The following is a 22,082-nucleotide window of genomic DNA, read 5'->3' on the forward strand; positions in this document are numbered from 1 at the left end:
TGGAGGTCCTCTCATTTTGGAAATTGAATTTACAGGTACAATATGGAGAGTTGACGCTGTAATTTTTATTAATTGTCAATCACTAATTGACCTTAGTCACCTTACAAACTCAGCCAAACTATAGCTAGCTCAAGCTAACTGTTTATCTCTTGTAAATCTCTGACCATGGCTGTAAGCATATTGAGTGAGCACATAGAGCATTAAACAGATGCCTTAACATTAGCAAAACTGTACTTTAAACTGTACTGTAAATTAAATATTACTGTACTTACCACACCACTAATATAGTATTTGTTTGCAACAGTCCTAAGGGCTCTTGAACCCTAAAAGGGATTAGGAAGGATACTTTGCCTGAAATGGATTGTGCAAGTAACAAAGACAAGAGGAGAATTACATCTACAAGGATGAGAAAAACATACCCACTATACTCAACTGGACCGACAGTATAGTTCTAATATAAAAAGCCTTAAAAATCAGGTTATGAGCAGATTTGTGTGCAGACCGTAGGGCTGTTAGGCTACTTTGTCTAATCAGTCATTTTACTTCCAAAAACCGCACAATTTTTCACGTCTTAATATTGTTTTAGTTCCATCTCCATTGTTTGTGCCATCTCCCCTCTCCAGCAGGTAGCAAAGCATCTTTGCATTGCCATCCCTGACCACCAGATGGAGAGAGGGCTCTGCCACATGCACAGAACGGTTTGGACCTCACCATGGTGTTTGTTTCCCCGGAAGAGGCCACAAAGTAGGTATGGCCAGAGACGGTTATACAAAGAGGATCTTTGGTATGGCATACAGTTCTCCTGTTGGGAAACTCACCTTATTTCACACTGTGTGACATGTGCTTGTTTCAGCTCTTCATTAATGCTATATGATATTTATACTGGATTTATACTAGACTGTAGTATTTCACTCACCCATAGCTTCACATACTGTATGTGCTATCTTTGGAAAGTTTTGGATCTCTGGTTGTGTGGGTTTAAACAATGTTTAGCTGCACAACATGAGTCAGTAATGACCTACTCACCAAAGGGTTAAATAGAGCTTCTATAAAAGAAACAGTAATTTACTGTTTTCAAATAACATGATCTGTCTACTTAAAACCGTTATGGAAATTGATTACCTAAAAATGTTTGGGGTTTTAGCAGAAAGGGGGGAGGGACTGAGAAGTTGTTGTTGTTCAAATTTTTTGGCTTCCTGGATCTTCGCAATCCTACCTACAGCACCTTTAAAAAGTTTGTGGATTTTCTTATACCGTAAAACTTTTACTTTGATTATCCAATGAAATCCAGTTGGTTGAGTGGTACTTAGTACATTATTTTTCACATGAAAACGTACGAGGTACAACTCCAGTGGAATGTAATCCCATCAGCTCCTTCAACTTGTTGACAGTGATCTGAAACCTTCAGGATGGTAATCTTCACCTGTGGAAATGATGAATCCCAGGTTTCACTCTCATATAATCTGAGGCTGTCCTGTGCTTCCTACACACATGGGCGTGTTTGACTGGGGGAATCCATGTATGACTACTAGGTGTGTTTGGATCGGTTGCTGTGGTGATACTTACCAACTGTGGACATCGTGACATTGAGTCATTAATGACAGGGCAGTTGTTAGGAGAGTTTATAAAAAGTGATATTTTTTATGTGTTTGTGTTAAACATTATGTAAAAGGAGACTAGAAAGAAATTCAGAGCAATAATATGCAAGTTAGTGGTACTAAAATGCTGAGGGTGGGATGTTGGGAATAAACATGTTTTTGTGATTTTGTGTTTTTGTATCTAATTTTTGTATTTCGTAAAGAAAGTATAATAAAGTTTAAGTAATAATCAGATTGAAAATGAGCTGTTTCATCAGATGGACAATGAACTTGTTAAGTAGGCCTAGTTTGCATTTTCTCCCTCCACTGTACGCCCTGATTCAATCAAGTTTCCGCACTTTTTGCTTTTGTGGTAAAGTCAGTGGGCTGGGCTAAGACTGCCAGAGACAGAGGCAGGAAATGTCTTGTGTGTGAGAGAGAGAATTTGTGTGTTTAGGGACGTGTTACTTCTTGCATGACTGCCATTCCTCTCCACTCTCTGCTCAGACGTGTTGTGTCCCACTGCCAACTCACTCTTTAAGGTATGTTTTAACCTGAACTTTATTTTTGCAGTACAATCTACTCTGTTCTTTCTTTGTCTTTTTACTTATTTTCCTCTGTCTTTAACCCTGAAGCTTTTTTTTTTTCTTCACGTTTCCTCCCAAACACTTCTTTCCCTGTTTGCTCATCACATTCCTTCTCCTGAAATCAGCTGAGGAATCTCAAAACGGGACAATGAATCTTTAGTTTAACTTCAGCGAGACTCAAGTCTCTCAGAAATCTATCTTTTCATTCAAACCCATGGCTTATTCTCTGCTCCACCTTTTCTGTTATCAATGGGGGAAACCACCCAGTGTGTACCCGTCTCACTTCCTTCACATCATCCTGGTCTTCTTTGCAGCAATGGGTGGGGTGTCAAAGTGGCCGTAACAGCCTCAGAACTTGGGACTAAGTTGAGAAAAGTAAGCTTGATTAGAATGACTTAACATTCATATTAAACTTTATTTCCTTTCTCCTTCCTCTTTGTTCTTTCAGTTTCTCCCCATCTGCATCACTCTGTCTCGATTTCAGTCTCATAAACGTACAGCGCACACAGCTATACAGATGCAAACACACACACTGTATACACTCATCAATTGACAGATTGCTCTCAGATCTCTCCACGCCTGCTGCTCTGTCCGCCTGCATACTGTCTGCTCTCATATTTCTGTCTGGTTATCAACGCATGAATGACTGATTGAGTCAGTCACCCCTGTAGCTGTGACCCTGTGTTTCCATCTGAACCCCTCTGATCTCCATGTCTCCTCCACCTAACCAGACACCACTGACCACTCCAGTAGCCCAGGCCAAAAGGTCAAGATTCTATCTTTTAACGCCTCCGTTGGCAACATTATCAAGACTCACTTTTGAAATGTATTCCTTACTTATTTTCTTTCATTGTTTCTCCCCGATGTTAATGACTAGATATCCTAGAGATGGTCTGTCTGGGCAGAGGAAACAAAATAATTCCTGAAAATTAACTTTAAAAATTACAATAGATGGGTAGCGGCAACAACATGGAGAGAAGAGTCACTTCTTCATAACCGTATTAAAAGGATAAACGGAGTAGGTCTTTCTCAAGCTCTGGTCATCAGTTATCAGTGTTCCTATTTGAGGTCTGCATTGAGGTTTTAAGGCGAAGTAGTCAGAGGCACGAATCACAGCTGTAGCGAGAACAAAAACATGGCCATGGTCATAGTTGCTGAATTGGTACAAGATTGACCCAGAATGTGACTGTGAATTACTTTATGCTGCAGATTGTGTTGTGTGATTAGTTTTCTTAACAGCATAATCATTAGCTTCCACTCTCCTGTAGTGTGCTTTTAAGCTCTGTGATTGTATGTTTATTTTTACTGGGATGCATGCACCTTGGGAGTTGTAGTTATCACTTTACGTTTTTATGTTTTTTTGGGGGGATTTTGAATTGAATAACCAGATATTTTCTAATGCAATTTTTTATCTTTTATACTAATGATTTAACCAGGAGAATGTCATGCTGATACACGCCGTAGAATTGCTCAAACTATGAGTCTGTCTATGCAGAAAGTAAACAGGACTTCTCCCTGTTGAATCGGAGAGGCCTACGGGCTCGTATTTGCTCTTGCTGATACTTCTTCATAAATGAAAGAGGAATGATGGTGGCATGGGAATGATAAAAGGGGATGGGAGTCACTTTGTGAGCATGTTGGGGGCCTAAAATTAGCGACTACTTCCACCAACTCTGTTGCTGTGTTTGTTTCCCTTCATGTAGAATGAGGGTATACAGGGTAAAGGAAGAGCTAGAGTCAGAGGAGAAGGGAAGAGTGGACAGATGGAAGAGCCAGCAGTCTGCTCTCCCAGTAATTATCCACATGGTGTTTAGCTTTAGCCAGGAACCAGGAACCCGACTCTACTCCCCCCACACGCGGCGTCCTATCCACAGGCCGCAGGTAGGCTTTCATCACACAGGCTCTAGTTACCTCCCGCATATAAGCTAACCAGGCCAGGTGAGCACAAACACTGGTCCTCGCCAGACCTCTCGATCCCTTACAACCACACACACGAACACTGGGTCACACACACACACACACACACACACACACACACACACACACACACACACACACACACACACACACACACACACACACACTCCAGTGGACACGCAGAATGGAGCCGGAGTCAGACAGCATGCCGGAGGTACCAGAGGAGATCCTACAGTTAAGTGGATCGGGCCTTTTTCTCTACCTCCTTACTTACTGGCTGTCTAAGCACTGTAACCTTAACTCAGGGCCCCTGCATGTGCTACCTCAGGCCCTTTCTCTCTGTCCTCGCTCCTTTACCTCCTCTACGCTACCATTTTATGTGTTCAAATATTCACTCTGCTGCATTGTCACCCTCTCTATCTGGCTTGTTTTGGTCAGTTAATTGACCAAAGTATTAGCTTAGTTATTAGATAACAGGAGTGGAGAGTCGTAAAACAATCTTTCAAACTTAAAACAACAGCCAAAACAGAAAGGGGCGTAGCTCCTGCTGACATTCTGTTGACCACAATGACCACAATGCTGACAGTTAGTGCTAATAGTTTCAACGGTTTTGCTGCCTAATGAGTGACAGATAATAGAGTTGGTGGCAGTCTCTTACATGTTGGATCAGTGTCCACAGTCGACTCCAATCACTACTCATGTTGTCCAGTCCTCTATCACTTATGATGCTTCCTGGAGCCGATCTAGCAGCCAATTAAAACAAATTGCTGACTTATATAATAGTTTTCTAGAAAAGAAACAAGTGCAGTAAATGCTCCACCCATATTATATTGATGTTTATTTTAACACTGTGATATTTATGTTGATGTGTAATGCTGCCAGAGATTAGTTTGAAAATGTAACAACCCCCCTCTCAAGCTGCAGGGCTGTTCTTATCAGAAGAGAGGAGCCTCAGCATAAAGTACTTGATTCAGTTGCAACATGGGTTTGATAAGGTTTTAATTGTGTAATCATCCAGGAAATGCCTTGTGGTTATCCGTAGAAGCAGGACACTGCAAATATGTTACAAATATGTAACACTTAATATATTGCATCAGATATCTTAGAATTGAATACTGGATTTTACGAAACCAATGAAGTTTTTTTCTTAAATCATCAAGTCGCTTAATCGGTTGGTCGAAAATAAGGAAAAAGTTCATTCTTGAACTTGCAACTTAAAATCTTAACTCAAGGGCCACAGATTAGTCTGTTATTTAGTAGTAGATATGAATAGCTTAGTTAATCAAGTGGCCTAAGTTACCTAAAAAAATAAGCAAAACATAAGTTTATGATTAAAAGTTAATTCTTGAGCTAAGAAACTTTTTTTTGGAGCTTTCAACTGCATCTTATGGTCTTCCTCAGTGAATATAGCTTAGTTAATCATTAATCATGTGACAGGAAGTTATCTGACAACTGAGCATACTTTAGTTTATTACATAACTTAACTCAAGAGCTCCATCTGCTGAGGAAGACCATGAGATGGAAGTTGAAAGCTCTGGAAACAGCTAGTAAGTGGAACTTAAGTTAGGGTTTTCTTTAAGTTAAAATTGTGATTATTGTTTAGTCATCAAACCAAGCATAAATGTCAAACAGGCACTGGTGTTCCTAATATATATACATACATACATACATACATACATACATACATACATACATACATACATACATATAATGTGTGTATTTTCTTAAATGTTATTAACTAAACCATTAAGCCTTTAAATAACAAATATAATCTTGAGATGAATCAATAATAAAAATAAATGTATCTCAGTTTTGGCATCTGTTGCCACAAAACATTATTGTGGGACAGCGTGAGAGAGAAAAAGGAAATGAAAGGTAGCGGTAACTCGTCTCTATACAAACCTCACTTTCTTTTAGTTGTGCAAAATATAGCAAGGCAAGAACAGACAGGAAGAGACAGGTGTAGTTGGGTGACACACTTAAATATAAAAATGTAAATATATTTTTACATGTTTTATATAAAAATATGTTTTACTTTGTGACATAGTGGGGGGAAAACTAAGACAGAGAGAGGTGTACATTAGAGTGACTCAACGAAACCCATGGCTCATTCTCACCCTTTGACATGTTCTAGCTTGCATATAGCCACACCTGCTTTTGTGACGCTACTATTGTTGTGTATAAAGGCCATTTTACAGTGTGGCCTGCTTAGTGTGGCCTGCTTGGTCTTGTGTTGCATTAAAGTGGTTGTGCAAGGGCTGTGCTACACTTATTGCGGAGAATGCAGCCGACAGGGTTGTTCAATTTAAAAACTGCCACTGAAAGGAGGAGTTAATGTGCTTACTATATACGTACCTGTTTAATGTATATGAGAGCATGTTTTGTGTTGCATGAGAGTATTGCTGAGAGATGATTTTCTGTATTTTGTGTTGTCTTTGAAAAGTGGACAGAGTCCAAAACAAATTTCCCTTCGGAGACAATAAAGTATATCTTATGTTAAGCAGCAAAGCAACCTCTGATGTTGTGTCAAGTCTAAGCGTTATAGCGCTCATCACACTAACCACTCCCTCCACTCAGTCTTGTGGTTTGGAGGCATCTGTGTTGAGCTCTGGTCTTCCAGTCAAATTTTACTCAACATTTGAGTCAATGTGGAGAACAGTCAAGCTCTGTTAAAATGTCAAGAAATGGAAACTTGTCTTCTAAACATGACAAGTTTGGTACTTCCTTCATTTTAAACTATCTTGCGGGCATGATTTCTGCTTTTACTTCTCCTTACTTCTTTGACCAAAACCACCCATTCCCACTTGTCAGTGACACAACTCCATGTATTTACGCTTCCTGTTTCAGCCAACCTCTTCCCCTTCTGTGGGAGGGGATTTTGTAAACTGAGTATGACTCAAAGCGCCATTTGACTGTTATCCATTGTAAAAATCCCACTTGTCAGTCTGTGGTGACTGTTTCCCACTATTTACGGAAAAGTTTGTTCTCTGTCTTACTGTTCTATTCATCTCATTCTCTCCCTGCAGTATGCTCCACTTCCAGCCAGCACCAGGTCAGTTTGGTCCAGAGATCCGCGAGCCGGGCCTCCGAGTATGGAGGGTGGAGAAGATGAAGGCAGTGCTGCTGGATCCCTCCGAGGTGGGAGCCTTCTATAATGGGGACTCCTATCTGGTGCTGGAGAACCGTGGTCAGTCTGGATCAGACCTCCACATGTGGATAGGTAAGAGAGAAACATCTGGGTTAAATAATGTGTTTATGCCATTGAAGAAAAAAAAGTGCACTACACAATAGGGTTATGTACCATGCAGCTATGCAATCTGACTCAAGACTAAAGATGTTTGTACACTTCTTGTGAGTCTGAGTAGGTGCCACATTTATAATGATGGCATCTCCTTTCAGGAGAAAATCAATCAGTAATGTCAGACGACTGCTATTTAATCAAGTCAGCTTCATTTATTTATCAAAGAAAAAGCAGGCAGAATACTATTTCCTCGGAGCATTAAACACTAATAAAACCGAATAAGAGCTGAATGGGGAGATGGAATATTTTTGAGTAAGAGAAGAGATTATCTAAATCAACAAAGCGGACATAATAGGAATAAAACATTAAATTAGACCATTTCCAGACCTATAAATTGCAGCCTATAGTAACAATTCTTTTCAGTTATTTAAATAGATCTGGTGTTGTGCTTAGTCTACCTCAGTGAGCTCAGACTGTTTCCTCATTTGCAAAGCAACCAAGCCAATCAGAATTCAGGGGGATATCCTCGTCCCAGACCACAGCCAAACAAATTACAACAGAAATTTGCCTTAAAAATAGCAACAACCAGTGGTGTAGTCTACGTGACACGCAGGTATACGCAGTATACCCACTAAGAAAGCTCAAGAATTTCCATATACCCACTTAAAAATGTGCAATGGCACGTAACAACATACTTTCCATTAGAATTTTGATATATTTTGAATTCTCATCTGTGTTTAGTTTTTTCTTTGCATAGGCTAAATAAAGGTATTTCCACTGTAAATTGGTGCATAAAAGTGTGTCAGAATGCAGGAAATGAAGTCTTTGACGGTCAAAATTTGCCTGGGGGAGGACACCCAGACCCCCAAAAGGCCCATTCTGGCCCATATATATATAGGCCCATACATATACAGTATAGCATACCCACTACAATACATTAGACTACACCACTGGCAACAACTGTCAATAAGACTGACACAGCGGTCCCGGTTGTTGTAAGTCGACATACAGAAATAACATCTCTTAAATCTGCAAATTTCTTCGATCAACTGCTACTACAGCTGCCATGTCTAGTAAAAAACATCGTCAGGCTGGATATGCCACTTTCTATTGATTTGGTTAGGGCAAAACAAACAAAACTCATAGAAAATGAAAAACATGAACACAATGTCAGACTGAAAAATTAAGTAAAATAAAATAGCAATTCAGTTTGGTTGAAAAAAAAAAGAAATTCTGTCTGAGCCTGATGATAAAAGTAAAAGATAGAAACTCTATCCAAGGGCAACACTGGTTAAAAGACGTGTACACTACAACATGGAATGCAACATGATGTTACACATACTGTAACACAATTCCTGAAAATGTCCACATTAGTGTAAGACAACTCTGCTGCTTATTGGAGCAGGACAGTCGTCTTTAGAAAGCCAGGAGAGACACAAGTCAAGACCTTGACACTTAAACGTGTAGTCCTGACTTAAAGAGTTTATTGTCCTGTGCTTACTACACACTAGGCCCTGTGCTGCAGTTGAAAAGCTAATAACCCTCCCACTAGTATGAATGACACGAGACACAGCATTGACCTGCTGCATCATTGTGTGAGGAGAGAGGCTGCATGAAGAGGGATGGAGGGATGATAAGAGAGAGAGAGAGAGAAAGAAGTCCCAAGGGAAACTGGGATGGTTTTTGAGCGGTAGCCCATTAAAAATGCAGGACTGTTACAGTACTCAAATGTGGCTGTTGTTTCCAGCATGTATCCGGTGCTTGGGTAACACTAAGCTGATTGTCACAGCTTGGAGAGGGCTCTCTGTGCTCAAGCATCCGTCTCTCTGAAGCCTCCCTCCCCCCTCCACCTGTTTACGATTGATAACCCCTGTGTTGTCTTTGTGCGTCTGCTGACCGACACACAGTTTGCTCATCATCTTTGTCTCCGTGACACATCACCTCTGCCAGCGACTCTGTTCCTCATTGTGGCATGTTAACCTTTCTTGCCTCATTTCCTAATGCTTTTCTTATGTGTTCTTACACTTCTACTGCATTTCTATGTTCTTTCCTTTCTCTTTCCCCGCTGCCTAACTCTATCCTTCAGCTCTACTTTGGAAAGAATTGCATAGTTTTTGGCTTCACTTTGTTTTGTTTGACAAAACATTCCCAACTCAAGGTCCAATTACCATTATTTTCCAGCACTTTTCTTGAGATTGTATCATTAAAACAATGCATCACGCGGTCTCCATCATTTTGTTGTACAGCTTTTAGTCATGTATAAATGAACAAGTACATGGTTTTGACCTTTTTGTAAGTCTTTATCAGGGATCAGAGTAGGAGAAAATATCTTGGTTTGACCTTTTTGTACATTCATCCATGAGGGAGTGTGTCAGATTAGGTTTATAGAAAAGAATAACTCAAACGATGAACAAAAAGTAATGTACGCTTAACAGCCCAAATGTAGTTCTTTCCTTTCTTACCAATCCCTTCTCTGTTGTAGGTGAGAAGTCGTCTAGGGACGAGCAGGTGGCGTGTGCCATGCTGGCCACGCAGCTGGACAACTTTCTGAGCGGTGACCCCATTCAGCACAGGCAGGTCCAGGGCTACGAGTCCCCAGAGTTCATGGCTCTCTTCCCCAGAGGAGTCAGCTACAAGGTGAGGAAGGGACAGACCTGATCGTGGATGTCCAGATGCTTTAAATGCCAAGGAAACGAGAGAAATCCGCAGGACAAATATCTCTACTGTCAAGCAAAATCTAATCTTTCAGAAATGCTTTATTTCATGGATTAGTAACTTCTTAATAATTTTTCAAGACAATATCCTGGAAAGTGATATAATTTGGTACCAATTAGAAGTAAAATAGAATTTTCCTTAAAAGATATGCTCCTTAAACCCAGGAAAAATATTCATTCATTATTCATTTTTTAATATTTCTAATGTTTATGTTTTTGTAAGACATAAAAGGCCATTAAGACAAGATAGAAAATAATCACAATGCAACTTTAAAGACACATAAATAGCATTTTAAAAAGTAAATTGGATAATACATAAAAATGTATTATTAGAAATGAAACTCTTCATATGTTTAATTTTAATTGTAGGCTTGTCTGTAGACGAATGTCATCTGCAGCTTTGCCTTGACTATGGCAATTAATTTGAATTGATTAATTGGATGTGTACCAATCATATTACACATGCAAGACATTTTACATGTATACTTCACTTGCAATGTCAATTAAACTTGCACAGTACATTTTCAATCATAAATGAGAAACGAAATACATTGTCTTTAGACATATCTCTCATTTTATAAACCATCTTTTTATTGCTGGGTGAATCCCTTCTATCACTCTACAGCACCCTGGATATCATGGCCAAAGTTCATCCATGCCACTCGATTAGCACAGGCACCAAGTCGTTAAAACAAACCAGGATGTGAAAGCATGAATATCTCTCACAGGTGGGTGGTGTGGAGTCGGGCTTCAGGAGGCCTCAGGGCTCCGCGGCAGTGCAGAGGTTGTACCAGATCAAAGGGAAACGCAATATCCGTGCCAAGGAGGTGGAGCTGTCCTGGAGCAGCTTCAACAAAGGAGACTGCTTCATCCTAGACCTCGGAGAGGTGAGGACACAAACTGTAAATCCAGCTGCCATAATGCAGTAGACCTAAGTACTCCGAATACTGCTGCAATCCCGAATAAAAAGTTTGTTGTGAATCTTAAACTGTAAATTGCATGAGGTGAATATGATTATGGTGTGACCTCATGTTGTTTCATTGCCCTGCAGATCATTGTGTCGTGGATCGGGTCGCAGGCCAACATCTTTGAGAAGCAGAAGGTGCGTGAGATCGCCTCGCTGATTCGTGACACAGAGAGACACGGTAAAGCCCGAATTGTCGACAGCAATGAAGGGGAGGAACCGGAGGAGATGCTCAAGGTAAATGCACACTTTTATTACGTAATTAAAAAGAACTCTACTTGGGCGACCTCTAGCTCACCCAGTAAGAGCGTGCGCCCCATGTAGCCCCATGTAGGCTGAGTCCTTGGCAGCGGCCCGGGTTCAAATCCGACCTGCGGCCCTTCGCTGCGTGTCATCCCCTCTCTTTCTCTCCCCCTTTCCTGTCTATCCACTGCCACTATTGAATAAAGGGAAAAGCCCCAAAAAATAATCTTTAAAAAAAAAATAATAATTCTACTTAGAGGCCAAATCATTTTAAAGGAACAGTTTAACATTTTAGGAAATGCACCACCCTCATGGTTGTATGCTGTAATGTTAATAAGTGAGCTTTAGAGGGGATGGTAGGCAGATTTAGTTACTTTTGGACAGAGCCAGGTTAGCGGTTTCCCTTTCTTTTCAGTTTTTATGCTAAGCTAAGCTAACTGTCTGCTGCCTGTAGTTTCATAATTAGCATCCGAGCTTCCTGTCTTGTTGCTGAGCAGGTCCTGGGACAGATGCCTCAACTGGCAGAGAGCACACCAGAAGAGGACAGCAAAGCAGACGCTTCCAACTCTGCCTCCCTCTACAAGGTAACTTCATCTGCAAAGCTTTTACAACTGCACAGACACATCAAACTAACATTTACATCTGCCTCTGAAGCAATGCATAAAACGATGTACGTTTACTCCTCAGGTGTCTAATGCGACAGGTTCCATGACGATGACCAAAGTGTCAGAGAAGAGCCCGTTTGCCAAGGATCTGCTGGTTCGTGACGACTGCTTCATTCTGGATAACGGCGCCAACGGAAAGATCTTCGTCTGGAAAGGTGGGGAAATACTTTTGACCCCGAACCAGCAAACTCGTGCTGCCTGAAATGCATACTGAGGAAAGTGATAGTTGCTACATACCAGTGATATTCGGTATCTAATTGGATGAAATTTTAATGTGCATTGTGAAAAATAACGGTCAACAGTTTTCACAGGGAGGTGAGTCCCAGGATGCATTTGGAAATGTGGAGTAGGAGTGTTTCTTAAAGAACACCAGCATTATTTATAGTTGCTGTACAGTCCCACACTGTCCACATCTGATTCATTGTACGTTTTAATTTTAAAAATTCAATTCTGCACAGTGTCAGAAATAACTTAAAATAAGCTGCTGTCTCTGTTAATATCTTAAAGCTTTAGTGCGTAACTTTTTTATACTAATGAACCATTACATTCAAGCCATTGCCAAATGAGTTGCTAATCAGCTCCATACAACTCTCTCTGTATTTCTCAGTATGACTATGTTCAGAAGATTGTGTCGTCCGGCGACTTTCACGCACAGAAACTCGAGTGAAGATAATGACCTCTATTGAAGAGTCCATCATGTTTTTTTTAATCCTCCGTGTCCTTCTTGGCTACTAGCAATTGCGTGGAGGAGGGGTGGGGGCACGTGCGTAATCACGTAAGGCTTGTATCATGTGGACGTGCCCACAGTTTTGTTGTCATTACTTAGAATTCCTCATGGCGGCGACAGAAACTACGCACTGTAGCATTAATGAAAAATAATTATTACAATAATGTGTTCAAAGAATACATATTTTCAGAGTTTATTTTCTGGTAGACGTTAATTCCAAAGCAAAAATAATGCAGCACGAGAAAAAAACACTCAACTCTCACAGTGGAATACAGATAAAACAGTGTAAGCAACTAAACTAAATTAGGCCTCCATAATTAAGCCTGCCATTCCTAGCGGTTTGGATGAGCACATTTTACACCTCCATGTAGGGTAATAACTAATTGAACAGTTGACGTAGTTAATAAAATATAAAATATTAATATTTAAAAAGAGATTTAAGCTTTTTGGTTTGTGGTTAGAAGGGTGTAGTCATGTCCTTAATGTCCTTATATTAATATCCTGGGAACAGCCCTGGCAGTACTGTGGATTATACTGAACTAGTATTTCACTATTGTTTTACTTATTTAAATCACTTAATCCCATTTGTATGTATGTGTGTACGTACTACGTATACAATATTATTTTTACACTCACACTGCTGTAGTTTTTTTCTCCTGTGGGCACCAGAAGGAGAGACTGTTGTGCTACTGAGGATACAACTAAATTGTCAATCTATATTAGATGAAATTAGCAATATGCTATAGCTCCTAAACTGCCAGTACTTATGTGAGTCATTGATTGTCAGGTAACGGAGCAAATGCTGAGGAGAAGCAGGTGGCCCTACAGATGGCGGATAACTTCATCGAACAAATGAAGTACCCCAGGATGAAAACACAGGTACTCACACTTCCTGTAAATGTTATTTTAGTTGCTCTCCAACTATTTGCATGTCACCAGCTCTGGCTTCTGCAGCCTTTACACAACCACTTGGTATGATTGATGATCTAGTTAATCACCTCAGTACATTTACTGTAACATCGTTATGTATACAATACGTAAAGTTTCTGTGTGTTGTGCTGCAGGTGGAGATACTGCCACAGGGGAAGGAGACCATCATCTTCAAGCAGTTCTTCAAGAACTGGAACTAAAACATTTCATCGGAACATTTGACAAATCCTGCACGCAAAAAGAAGAAGCTGTATATCTGAAAATGGACAGCATCTGATACAAAATACATTTTTTATATGCATTTACATTTATGTACATATTTGTAAGGTACCGTGCTGACACAGCACGCTGAAGCTTGTTTTGAAATTGGTAAAGAGATGTGATGCCACTTTTATAAATGCAAACAAGTTTCTTCTGTTGAGGTTATTAAGATTTTAAAGTAAATGAGTTTGGATTTTTTTTTTTTTTTTTTTTACAGTTTTAGTGTCACCGATTTGAAAAAATAAAACTGAAACTGCTTGCTACTTGTCGAGTAGTTTGATGTTTTTCCCAACCAGTTCGCTGTGAAATGTGGTGCCTCCACTCATGACAGCAGTTTTTGCATTTTATTGTTTAAACTATGCCCTTTCTGTTGCCATGACTGTTGAATGTAACCTGCACACAATAACCTAGTATGACGACTTCACAGTCAACTGTAATTTGTGGTGGAATTTAACCCCATACATTTACTCAAAGGTTTCACCTACTACCTATTAGGCTGATTACTGCAGGTCATTACCCTGCCTTCTGGTAGGACCATGATGCAATGTTTTATTCTGACGTTCCTTCAATAGCTACCCAGGAAGTGAATGTGGGGAAAAATTTAAAACGTGAGGTGTTTTTTGGAGTCATTTTTATGATTTTTCTGCAGTGCAAGCATGTTGTTCTGCTCTGTGTGTGCGTGTCAAAGAGGGTTTCTATTTTCTTTTCTTTGACCTTTATTGAACGTCTCTTATCTTGAAAAGAGGTGTGACAAAAGGTGTGCTTTAAAACTGCCTGAGAAGGGACTTTTACATTAATGTATACAAAACAAGATCAGTGGTGTGGTCTTCATGATATGCAGTATACCCACTAAGAAAGCTCCAGGATTTCCATATACCCACTTAAAAATGCCCAATGACAAGCAACGACAAACTTTCCATTATATATTTGATATATTTTTGAATTGTCATCTGTGTTTTCCTTCTTCGCATAGTCTAAATAAAGGTATTTCCACGGTAAATTGGTGCATAAAAGTGTATCCGAATGCAGAAAAAGAATGGGGAAGGACACCCAGACCCCCCCCCCCCTCCCCCCCCCCCAAAAGGCAGATTCTGGCCCATATATATAGGCGGCCAATATATTTATATACAGCACAGTATGCCCACTACAATACATTAGACTAAACCACTGTATAATATTATAATCAACCCTTTATTATAGTTTTGTCCTAGTTCCTCAATATCAGTCTGAAAGTCCTTCCCTCTACTTCCTTCCCAAAATGGACCTACTCCAGATCTATTTTTTTTTATGGCAGTTTATGCTGGAGAGGAGATATGACTGATTACAGTAAATAACAAACATCAATCATGAATATTATGTGTCTATGCAAAGATATACAGTTGTTACTAGCATTACATTTTACATATATGCATTACTTGCGATAGAATATTGCAAATATGGTTTATAAATCTTGTTTAAACCAAATATCCTCTTGCACTTGCCGCCAAATTTATTTCTCTTTTAATATTTTTAACATAGTATTAGGTGTTTCAAGAATCATTTTAAACAGTAATTGATGTCTATTATAAGATCATCTATTTTTGCTAATTATATCTCAGCTCCCACTGTATAAAAATATAATAACCATAACAACTTTGTTTATAAATGTACTAATAGTTACAGTAACACCACTGCAAAATCCAATCATGTATGTCACTCTGAGTGTTATCCGGAGACTTACCTAATATAACCACTATAAAAAAGTCACGCCTAATTGCCCTCACTGTAAATGTGTCAGCAGATGCCGGGAAGCAGTCAGGATTTCGTGTCAGAGAGCTCTGCTGAACGTTTCTCTCGCCGCCTCACAGGCCATAAAAAAGTCCAAAGCTCAGGGAGTCAGAGAAGAACAAATAGGTTGATTAGACAGCAGCAGCTGTCCAGTCTTCTCCACCAGCAGAGCTGCACCAGCGCTCCCTCAGACCAAAGGTAAAGGTACGACACAACCAACACCAGCACAGGTTCTATACAATACACTGTATCAGTCTACGGTACAGGTCTGTGTGATAGGGCTGATTTTCTTCTGAATTTATGTTTCACACAATATTAGAATATTTTTTTTGCATTGTAGGTATACATTGATGTCTGTGGTGAATATTGGGTAGTATTAGGTAGTATACTGTAGATTCAATTATATTTTAAATGTGATCACAAACCTAAAGGCATTCATTGTAAACGTAAGAAAATTTGTCTCACATTCTAAATCGGTACTCAGGCATCACTGTATATAAATAATCATTGTATATGAATAAATTATTCATATGAGGAAATATTCAATTGTTTTGGCAGGTGTTTATCATTTACATTAAAAAACAAGCCATTATAGAGCAAATGTATAGCTTTCTGTAGACTTTAGTCATGTGTATCTGAATGTTAAGCTACACTTTACAGCATATTATATTTAACATCCTGTAGTTTCATATTTCAACAGATATTTTGAATTTATTTTCTTAACAAAGAGAATGTAAATCTTTATAAAATATATGTTCTATTGCTACAGGTTAAACTACTCAACAATCTATAAAATAGTTAAAATTAGCTCCAACTACACATGAATGCATCAGCAAGAATAATCTAATATAATAATCAAAAGTATAAAACCTACAAGGGCCATTTTACTTTTGATACATAAAGTACATTTAGCTAATATACTTTCAATGCCGGACTTTTTTTTATTGTTATGGAGTATTTTTATATTACTTTTACTTCTTCCATCACTAGTCACCAAACATTTAATCATTTTCATGTGTTCTCTGCGCCACAGGAGTGAGGACGCCAACATGGAGATGAAGAGTATCCTGAAAACCTCTAAAAGTATTTTTTTTATATTGTTATTCAATTACTGCCAATGCCACTGTTCTACTACATGCATGTTTGATAACTTACAAGCTTTGCCTGGTGTGGGTAGATAATGTAATGTCACGGAGCTTACATTCAATCAGATACTCAGTCAGATATTATTCATGGTTTAAAGCATTTAAGCGTAATGCTTGACTGTAAATGTTAATTGCGACACCCCCAGACACTCTGAAAGGCTAATAATCACATTTGTATACTTCCTTTGTTGGAAGAGCAAAACTTCTTTTTCCTCTCATTTTCTGCTGGATGTTGTGTGAACTTACACTTAAAGACATTGTCTCCTGAATGTGTCCCCCTGTAGGAGTGGGCATACTGAAGGTGGGTGACAGCAGCAGCACCCAGAGCAGCTCCATTGGGGCCGTACGCTGGACCCTGCCCGAGGAGGACGTCCAGACTCACAGCTCGGCACCCAGCCGACACGCCAACAACCTTCCCAAACACTCACAGGTACATTAAAACATCCTGGATTTTGTTGAAATTGATCTTTATATCTTTAAGTGATTTTAGGTCTTTTTTCTTTTCTTTTTAAACCTGTATGAATTGTCCCATTTGGGCTTTTGTCTGTCATGAAAACAACCTATAGTAGGAATAAACATTTAATGTGGCCAGGATGGCTCGGTCGGTGGAGCGGGCGCACATGTGCAGAGGTTGATGCCTCGGCGCAGGGGGTCGAGGGTTCGAGTCCGACCTGGGATGATTTCCTGCTTGTCTTCCCCCTCTCTCTCCCCCTTTCATTGCTTTCCTATCATTAAAGGCAGAAATGCTCCAAAAATAATCTTTAAAAAAAAAAAAAAAAGGAATAAACATTTAAATGTGAGCTGTTGTTTCCTGCAGAAACATCCTCGTCAGAACGGCCTGAAGGATCTACGCAGCCTGCAGGAGTGTGTGCAGTTCATCCATCACTGGAAGAAGCAAGTGGACCAAGTCTGCAAGGTAGGACGTGACAGAAGGAAGGAAAATGTAAGTCAGTGGCTCAGCAGACTCATATTCATGTTATTACTCATTAACAGCAGTCTTACAGTGTAAATTTAGGACAAAATGTACAGAAAAGTGTGCACGTCACGTCTTGCACGTCAATTGTAGACTTAAGGAAGTACTGATGTTATTTGGCCCCATATTTAACCCTCAATTTCCTTTTTAATATAGAGGCTTGTTTGTCAGCTCAGGGAAAGCAAATTGACTAAATGAACATATGAGATCCTTTTGATACTGACACAAAAATGGGAAAAAGGTGTCAGGCTACAGTTGATCATTTCAGTCCATTAAAAGTTCATAGCTGGAGATAAAGTGCAAAGTTTCTATTCAATACACATAGTTACAGTTACAACACCTTATTCAGTGCATGATGAGTTCAGGTGAACCAGTATTTATCACCGCACAGATTGGAAAAACGTTGCTATGGGAAATGATTACTTTGCTTAGTCATGCAGTGATGACTAGGTTATTTGGGTGGGTGGATGCTGATAGGATACATGTTTATTGACTCTTTAACAGCCTGGTTACCTGACCCTCTGCCCTGCAGCACTGGTATATGTAGAGTGGGTATCAACATGTTATGTAAGAAGTTATGTACGGTATCTGACTTTTTTTTTTTTTTTTTTTTTTTTTTTTACAAGGGGCTTATACACTATGACTTTAACCTGGCTCTTTTGACATCTGTAAATGGAAAACGTCACACGTAGCGTAGTTAACGCTGATTCAACCTGCAGCTGATTGTTTTTAACCAGAATGACCTCTGAAATATCAGCTGGTGTAAACTAAATAAGTCAGTGCCAAATTTTCCTGAGCTCTGGCCTGGAAACTCACATCACTGTCGACACTGGCTGGTTGTCATTTGTCTTTTTGTCATTTAATTGTCATAGTAGAACAGCATTATGTTTTTAAGAGTGTATGACAGTGTATGACATTGTCTGACAGTGTGGCGTTATGTTTTAGCAGAGCAGTGGGAATCCAGAGGAGGTCAGCAGTAATCAAGAAACCCAGAGTACAGACGGGAGTACTGAGCGCAGTCTCGAGGAGAGCAGGAAACTGATCCTGGAGTGGGCTGATGAACTCCACCATGTCGACAAGGTCAGTAAACACACACACACACACACACACACACACACACACACACACACACACACACGACTATACTGTATCTATTAATTACAGATTGAAGGTACAATCTTTGTAACAGATAGGGTTGTGAAAGAAAACATATTCTGATATAAGAAATAGCAAAAATATCATTCTTACCTTACTGATTTGGTGTCCTTAGCTCCTGAAGGAGACGCCCTGTGCATCAGAGAGTGAAGAAACTGAAGAAGAGGATGCCGATGAGGAGGCACAACAGAGGATCATGGTGTGGGCAAAGGAGCTGCAAAAGGCGACTGAGGTGAGGAGCTTGTGGAAAGGTTTTAGCATACAGAAATGAACACCTACCAAGTGTGAGCCCTTTGTCTGTTGGGAATAAAACTCCAGGAGGGCAGAATTTATCACAGCACAAATACAGCAAAAATAGTTTAGTTCACTCTCATGCCAGCAAGCACTTTTTCAGAGTTGGTTTTTTTAAGGAAAAACGGAGCAGTTGAAATGAGAGTTTGTGTTTGCAGAGTTGCGGTGTGCATAGCGATGAGCTGGGTAAAGTGTTGCGTCTGCTGGGCCTGAAGAAGAAACGGCTGGTGAACCTGCTGCCTCTGCTGGAGTTCATCACCTGGTCTCTGCTCAAAGAAGACAGCATGGTGAGAAACTATAATTTGCAAAAAAATGTTTGTGTTTGCCATATAATTCTGTTCAAAAATCAGGTTCTTCAGAAGGCCAAAATGAAATTGAAACTATGGCAAGTCAATTGAATTCAAAGATACACATTTAAAATCTGATAAAGATTATAAACCATTGTTGAAGCCGTAAAACACAGAATTAATCGATGCCATCCAGTGCAAATATGACCAGGTTGTTAACGACTTTATGCAACGTGCATTTGAGTGAACCCTGCTCTTTGAATGCGTGCAGACATCAATAAATGAACACAGTTTATATGACCCTGATCTGACTCTGCCCTGATAAACTGCAACAATAAATGTCCTTGATAACAGATAGTGAAGACTGCAGATAGAAATCATCACATATGCAGATGATGGTGTGGTGTATGTAGCAATGTGCTTTTTTTGATTGTTTAAGGGAATATTTTGCAGTTGGTGCCCGGTTTTACTTATTTCAGCTGGAGTTTAGGCATGAATACTTCACGTGACGTTCTGCTACTTGTGCAGTAACAATAAACTGCTATTTGCTCTATTTGTGCAGGGTTATGACCTTTAGGGCTTATATTTAGTGTTAACACACTTCCAAAAACGGTGCATTACTTAGTGTTATTACTCTCATAAAGCCAGTGGCATCACCACAGCCAGCCAAACGTAGCCAAGTGATAACAGGAACATTTTTCCTTGGAAGGTTCACGCAGCATTTACTGCTTATGATTATATTTGCATGGTCATAAGGAAAGGCCAAATTAGGGAATCACTACATAAAAATGCAGTTCCAATGAAACAAATTTCATTTTATCTTTCTTTTTTTTTCTTTTCAGAAAATGATTCCACAGTTATGGTTACTGGCAAAGCAAAGGACCTGGAAAGCAGGAATTCCAAGATACATCCCCAACTCAGGTGTGCATTTTTGAAATCATTTTAAAATCATCTAAATCTTAGCTTTCAAAATGTCACTGACTTGCCCAAATTAAAAGTACAATTATTATTATATTACACTGATTTTTAGAACAGTGGTTACCACTGATTCTCCTTGCAGCCGCTGTCTTTGAGCAGTTCATTTAAAGAGGGATTGTTTCTTCTCAGAATAATTTGTAGCAGCAACATTGTCAAAAAAAAGAAGTATAATTTAGTTTACCCTATCCTGGAAATCATCTCACACTTTAGATTCATCTTGCGACTCCTTGTCCCAATCCTTGGTAATCACTGGTTTAGACCATGTACAATAAACATTTCCATTTCCTGTTTATCCACTGCAACTTTAATATACTATCTGTCTCTATTTTCAGTCTGGAGTTGGATTTGCAGCGCAGCAGGTTAGATTAACTTTCACTTTCTCTTCATGTTACAACCCGGTCTCACGGCAGTTCGTGAAATGGTCACGTTATTTTGGTCTATTGATTCGTGTACAGATGATATCTCACATAGAGCAAAGAAAAAGCAAACCTCGCATTCACAGGACGACAAGTTTATTTGTGCCTCTATTTTTCTGCACAGCTGATGTGATTCTCGACCCCATGACCAACCACCCCTGGCTGCTGCTGTCCGAGAACCAGCGTATGGTGCAGGAGGGTCTCTCAGCGTCCGACCTACCGTCCAGCTCCCAGCGCTTCGACAGCTGGCCTTGTGTGCTGGGCTGGAAGGGCTACAGCAGTGGCCGCCACTACTGGGAGGTGGACATAGCCAACAACGGCCACTGGCGCGTGGGACTGACCACCGCCGACTCCAAGCGCCACGGTCGGTTCCCCATGACCCCAAAGCTGGGCTACTGGACCCTGTGGCGCAGCACAAGCCAGTTCTACGCCTGCACCAAGCCGGAGACTCCACTGCCCATCAGCCTCACGCCTCGACGTATGGGTATCTACTTAGACTACGAAGAGGGCCAGATCTCCTTCTACAACGCAGAAACAAAGTCCCACATCTACACCTTCACTGAAAACTTCAGAGGGAAGCTGTACCCTCTGTTCGCCCCGCTGGATGGTCGCACACGCATTACCATACAGGATACAAATACTGAGGGCGATGAGCCTTAAAAACTCTTTTTGGACGCTTGGAAGAATGCACTTTGACTTGAACAAAAATTGCATTGACCAAAAAAATACTGAAACAAAATCTGCACTAAGATGAAGATTTCTAACTGGTATCATCAGTTAGATTTTAAATTCATTGGAAAGCACAAGCTCAGACTTTATCAAAATGCTGATGATATTGTTAATATACTGTATGTATCTGATCATATCTCAGATCACACCACTCTAAAAAAAATCTGCAATGATATAAGTGGAGATTTTTTTATCAGACCGCGAGAAACAAAAACATTTGAAAACTCAACTTTGAGTAAATATAAAAGTATTTATTTAAATAAATTCATATTTATGTGCAGACTTGAAAGTCTGAACACATTCTCATCTACATACATGAATGCACTTTATTATGCACTTTCCGGTATGCACATAATCAACATTTCAAATACATATGTTGTCTTTCATGCTTATCTTGGACTTTTTTCATCACATTACGTTTCCCAAAGATATTTCAGATTCCACCCACATATCAACTACATGTACGTGTACAAATGTAAAGCTCTTCAATAAAAGTTCGTTGGACAAAGGTCTCC

The 22,082-nt window shown here is 39.8% G+C and overlaps 2 protein-coding genes across 6 annotated transcripts; both read left to right on the forward strand.

The window, feature by feature from the left end:
- Nucleotides 1-1,902: 1,902 nt before the first annotated feature.
- On the forward strand, nucleotides 1,903-14,009 carry capgb (capping protein (actin filament), gelsolin-like b). 3 transcript variants are annotated; one of them, XM_031298430.2, is made up of 10 exons: nucleotides 1,994-2,119; nucleotides 2,479-2,539; nucleotides 7,108-7,301; nucleotides 9,805-9,959; nucleotides 10,765-10,923; nucleotides 11,088-11,237; nucleotides 11,741-11,827; nucleotides 11,931-12,063; nucleotides 13,423-13,514; nucleotides 13,700-13,767. In XM_031298430.2, the coding sequence occupies exons 3-10, from the start codon at nucleotides 7,109-7,111 to the stop codon at nucleotides 13,763-13,765; spliced, it is 1,035 nt and encodes a 344-aa protein (XP_031154290.1). In that variant the 5' UTR covers nucleotides 1,994-2,119; nucleotides 2,479-2,539; nucleotide 7,108; the 3' UTR covers nucleotides 13,766-13,767. The 3 variants fall into 3 exon arrangements, with proteins under 3 accessions (XP_031154289.1, XP_031154290.1, XP_031154288.1); XM_031298429.2 differs by lacking the exon at nucleotides 2,479-2,539 and having other exon boundaries at nucleotides 1,903-2,119; XM_031298428.1 differs by lacking the exons at nucleotides 1,994-2,119; nucleotides 2,479-2,539 and adding an exon at nucleotides 4,238-4,315 and having other exon boundaries at nucleotides 13,700-14,009.
- Nucleotides 14,010-15,678: 1,669 nt separating this feature from the next.
- On the forward strand, nucleotides 15,679-22,079 carry si:dkey-219e21.2 (E3 ubiquitin-protein ligase TRIM39). Of its 3 annotated transcripts, XM_031298409.2 has the most exons (10): nucleotides 15,679-15,791; nucleotides 16,627-16,676; nucleotides 17,023-17,168; nucleotides 17,556-17,654; nucleotides 18,657-18,791; nucleotides 18,982-19,098; nucleotides 19,316-19,444; nucleotides 20,287-20,365; nucleotides 20,755-20,781; nucleotides 20,963-22,079. In XM_031298409.2, exons 2-10 carry the CDS (start codon nucleotides 16,643-16,645, stop codon nucleotides 21,496-21,498), a joined length of 1,302 nt encoding a protein of 433 aa, XP_031154269.1. In that variant the 5' UTR covers nucleotides 15,679-15,791; nucleotides 16,627-16,642; the 3' UTR covers nucleotides 21,499-22,079. The 3 variants fall into 3 exon arrangements, with proteins under 3 accessions (XP_031154269.1, XP_035849399.1, XP_031154268.2); XM_035993506.1 differs by lacking the exon at nucleotides 15,679-15,791 and having other exon boundaries at nucleotides 16,602-16,676; XM_031298408.2 differs by lacking the exon at nucleotides 15,679-15,791 and having other exon boundaries at nucleotides 16,602-16,676; nucleotides 18,660-18,791.
- The last annotated feature ends 3 nt before the right edge of the window (nucleotides 22,080-22,082 follow it).

Source organism: Sander lucioperca, chromosome 17 (genome assembly GCF_008315115.2).
Source record: "Sander lucioperca isolate FBNREF2018 chromosome 17, SLUC_FBN_1.2, whole genome shotgun sequence".
Classification (NCBI taxonomy): Eukaryota; Metazoa; Chordata; class Actinopteri; order Perciformes; family Percidae; genus Sander; species Sander lucioperca.

Bases quoted from the DNA above. Each gene is read 5' to 3' on its own strand.
- capgb (XM_031298428.1), top strand. From the start codon at position 4,266: ATGGAGCCGGAGTCAGACAGCATGCCGGAGGTACCAGAGGAGATCCTA. The intron at 4,316-7,107 runs GTTAAGTGGATC...CTCTCCCTGCAG, and splicing joins GTACCAGAGGAGATCCTACA to TATGCTCCACTTCCAGCCAG. The intron at 12,064-13,422 runs GTGGGGAAATAC...ATTGATTGTCAG, and splicing joins AAAGATCTTCGTCTGGAAAG to GTAACGGAGCAAATGCTGAG.
- si:dkey-219e21.2 (XM_035993506.1), top strand. From the start codon at position 16,607: ATGTGTTCTCTGCGCCACAGGAGTGAGGACGCCAACATGGAGATGAAG. The intron at 18,792-18,981 runs GTCAGTAAACAC...TGGTGTCCTTAG, and splicing joins AACTCCACCATGTCGACAAG to CTCCTGAAGGAGACGCCCTG. The intron at 19,099-19,315 runs GTGAGGAGCTTG...TTGTGTTTGCAG, and splicing joins AGCTGCAAAAGGCGACTGAG to AGTTGCGGTGTGCATAGCGA.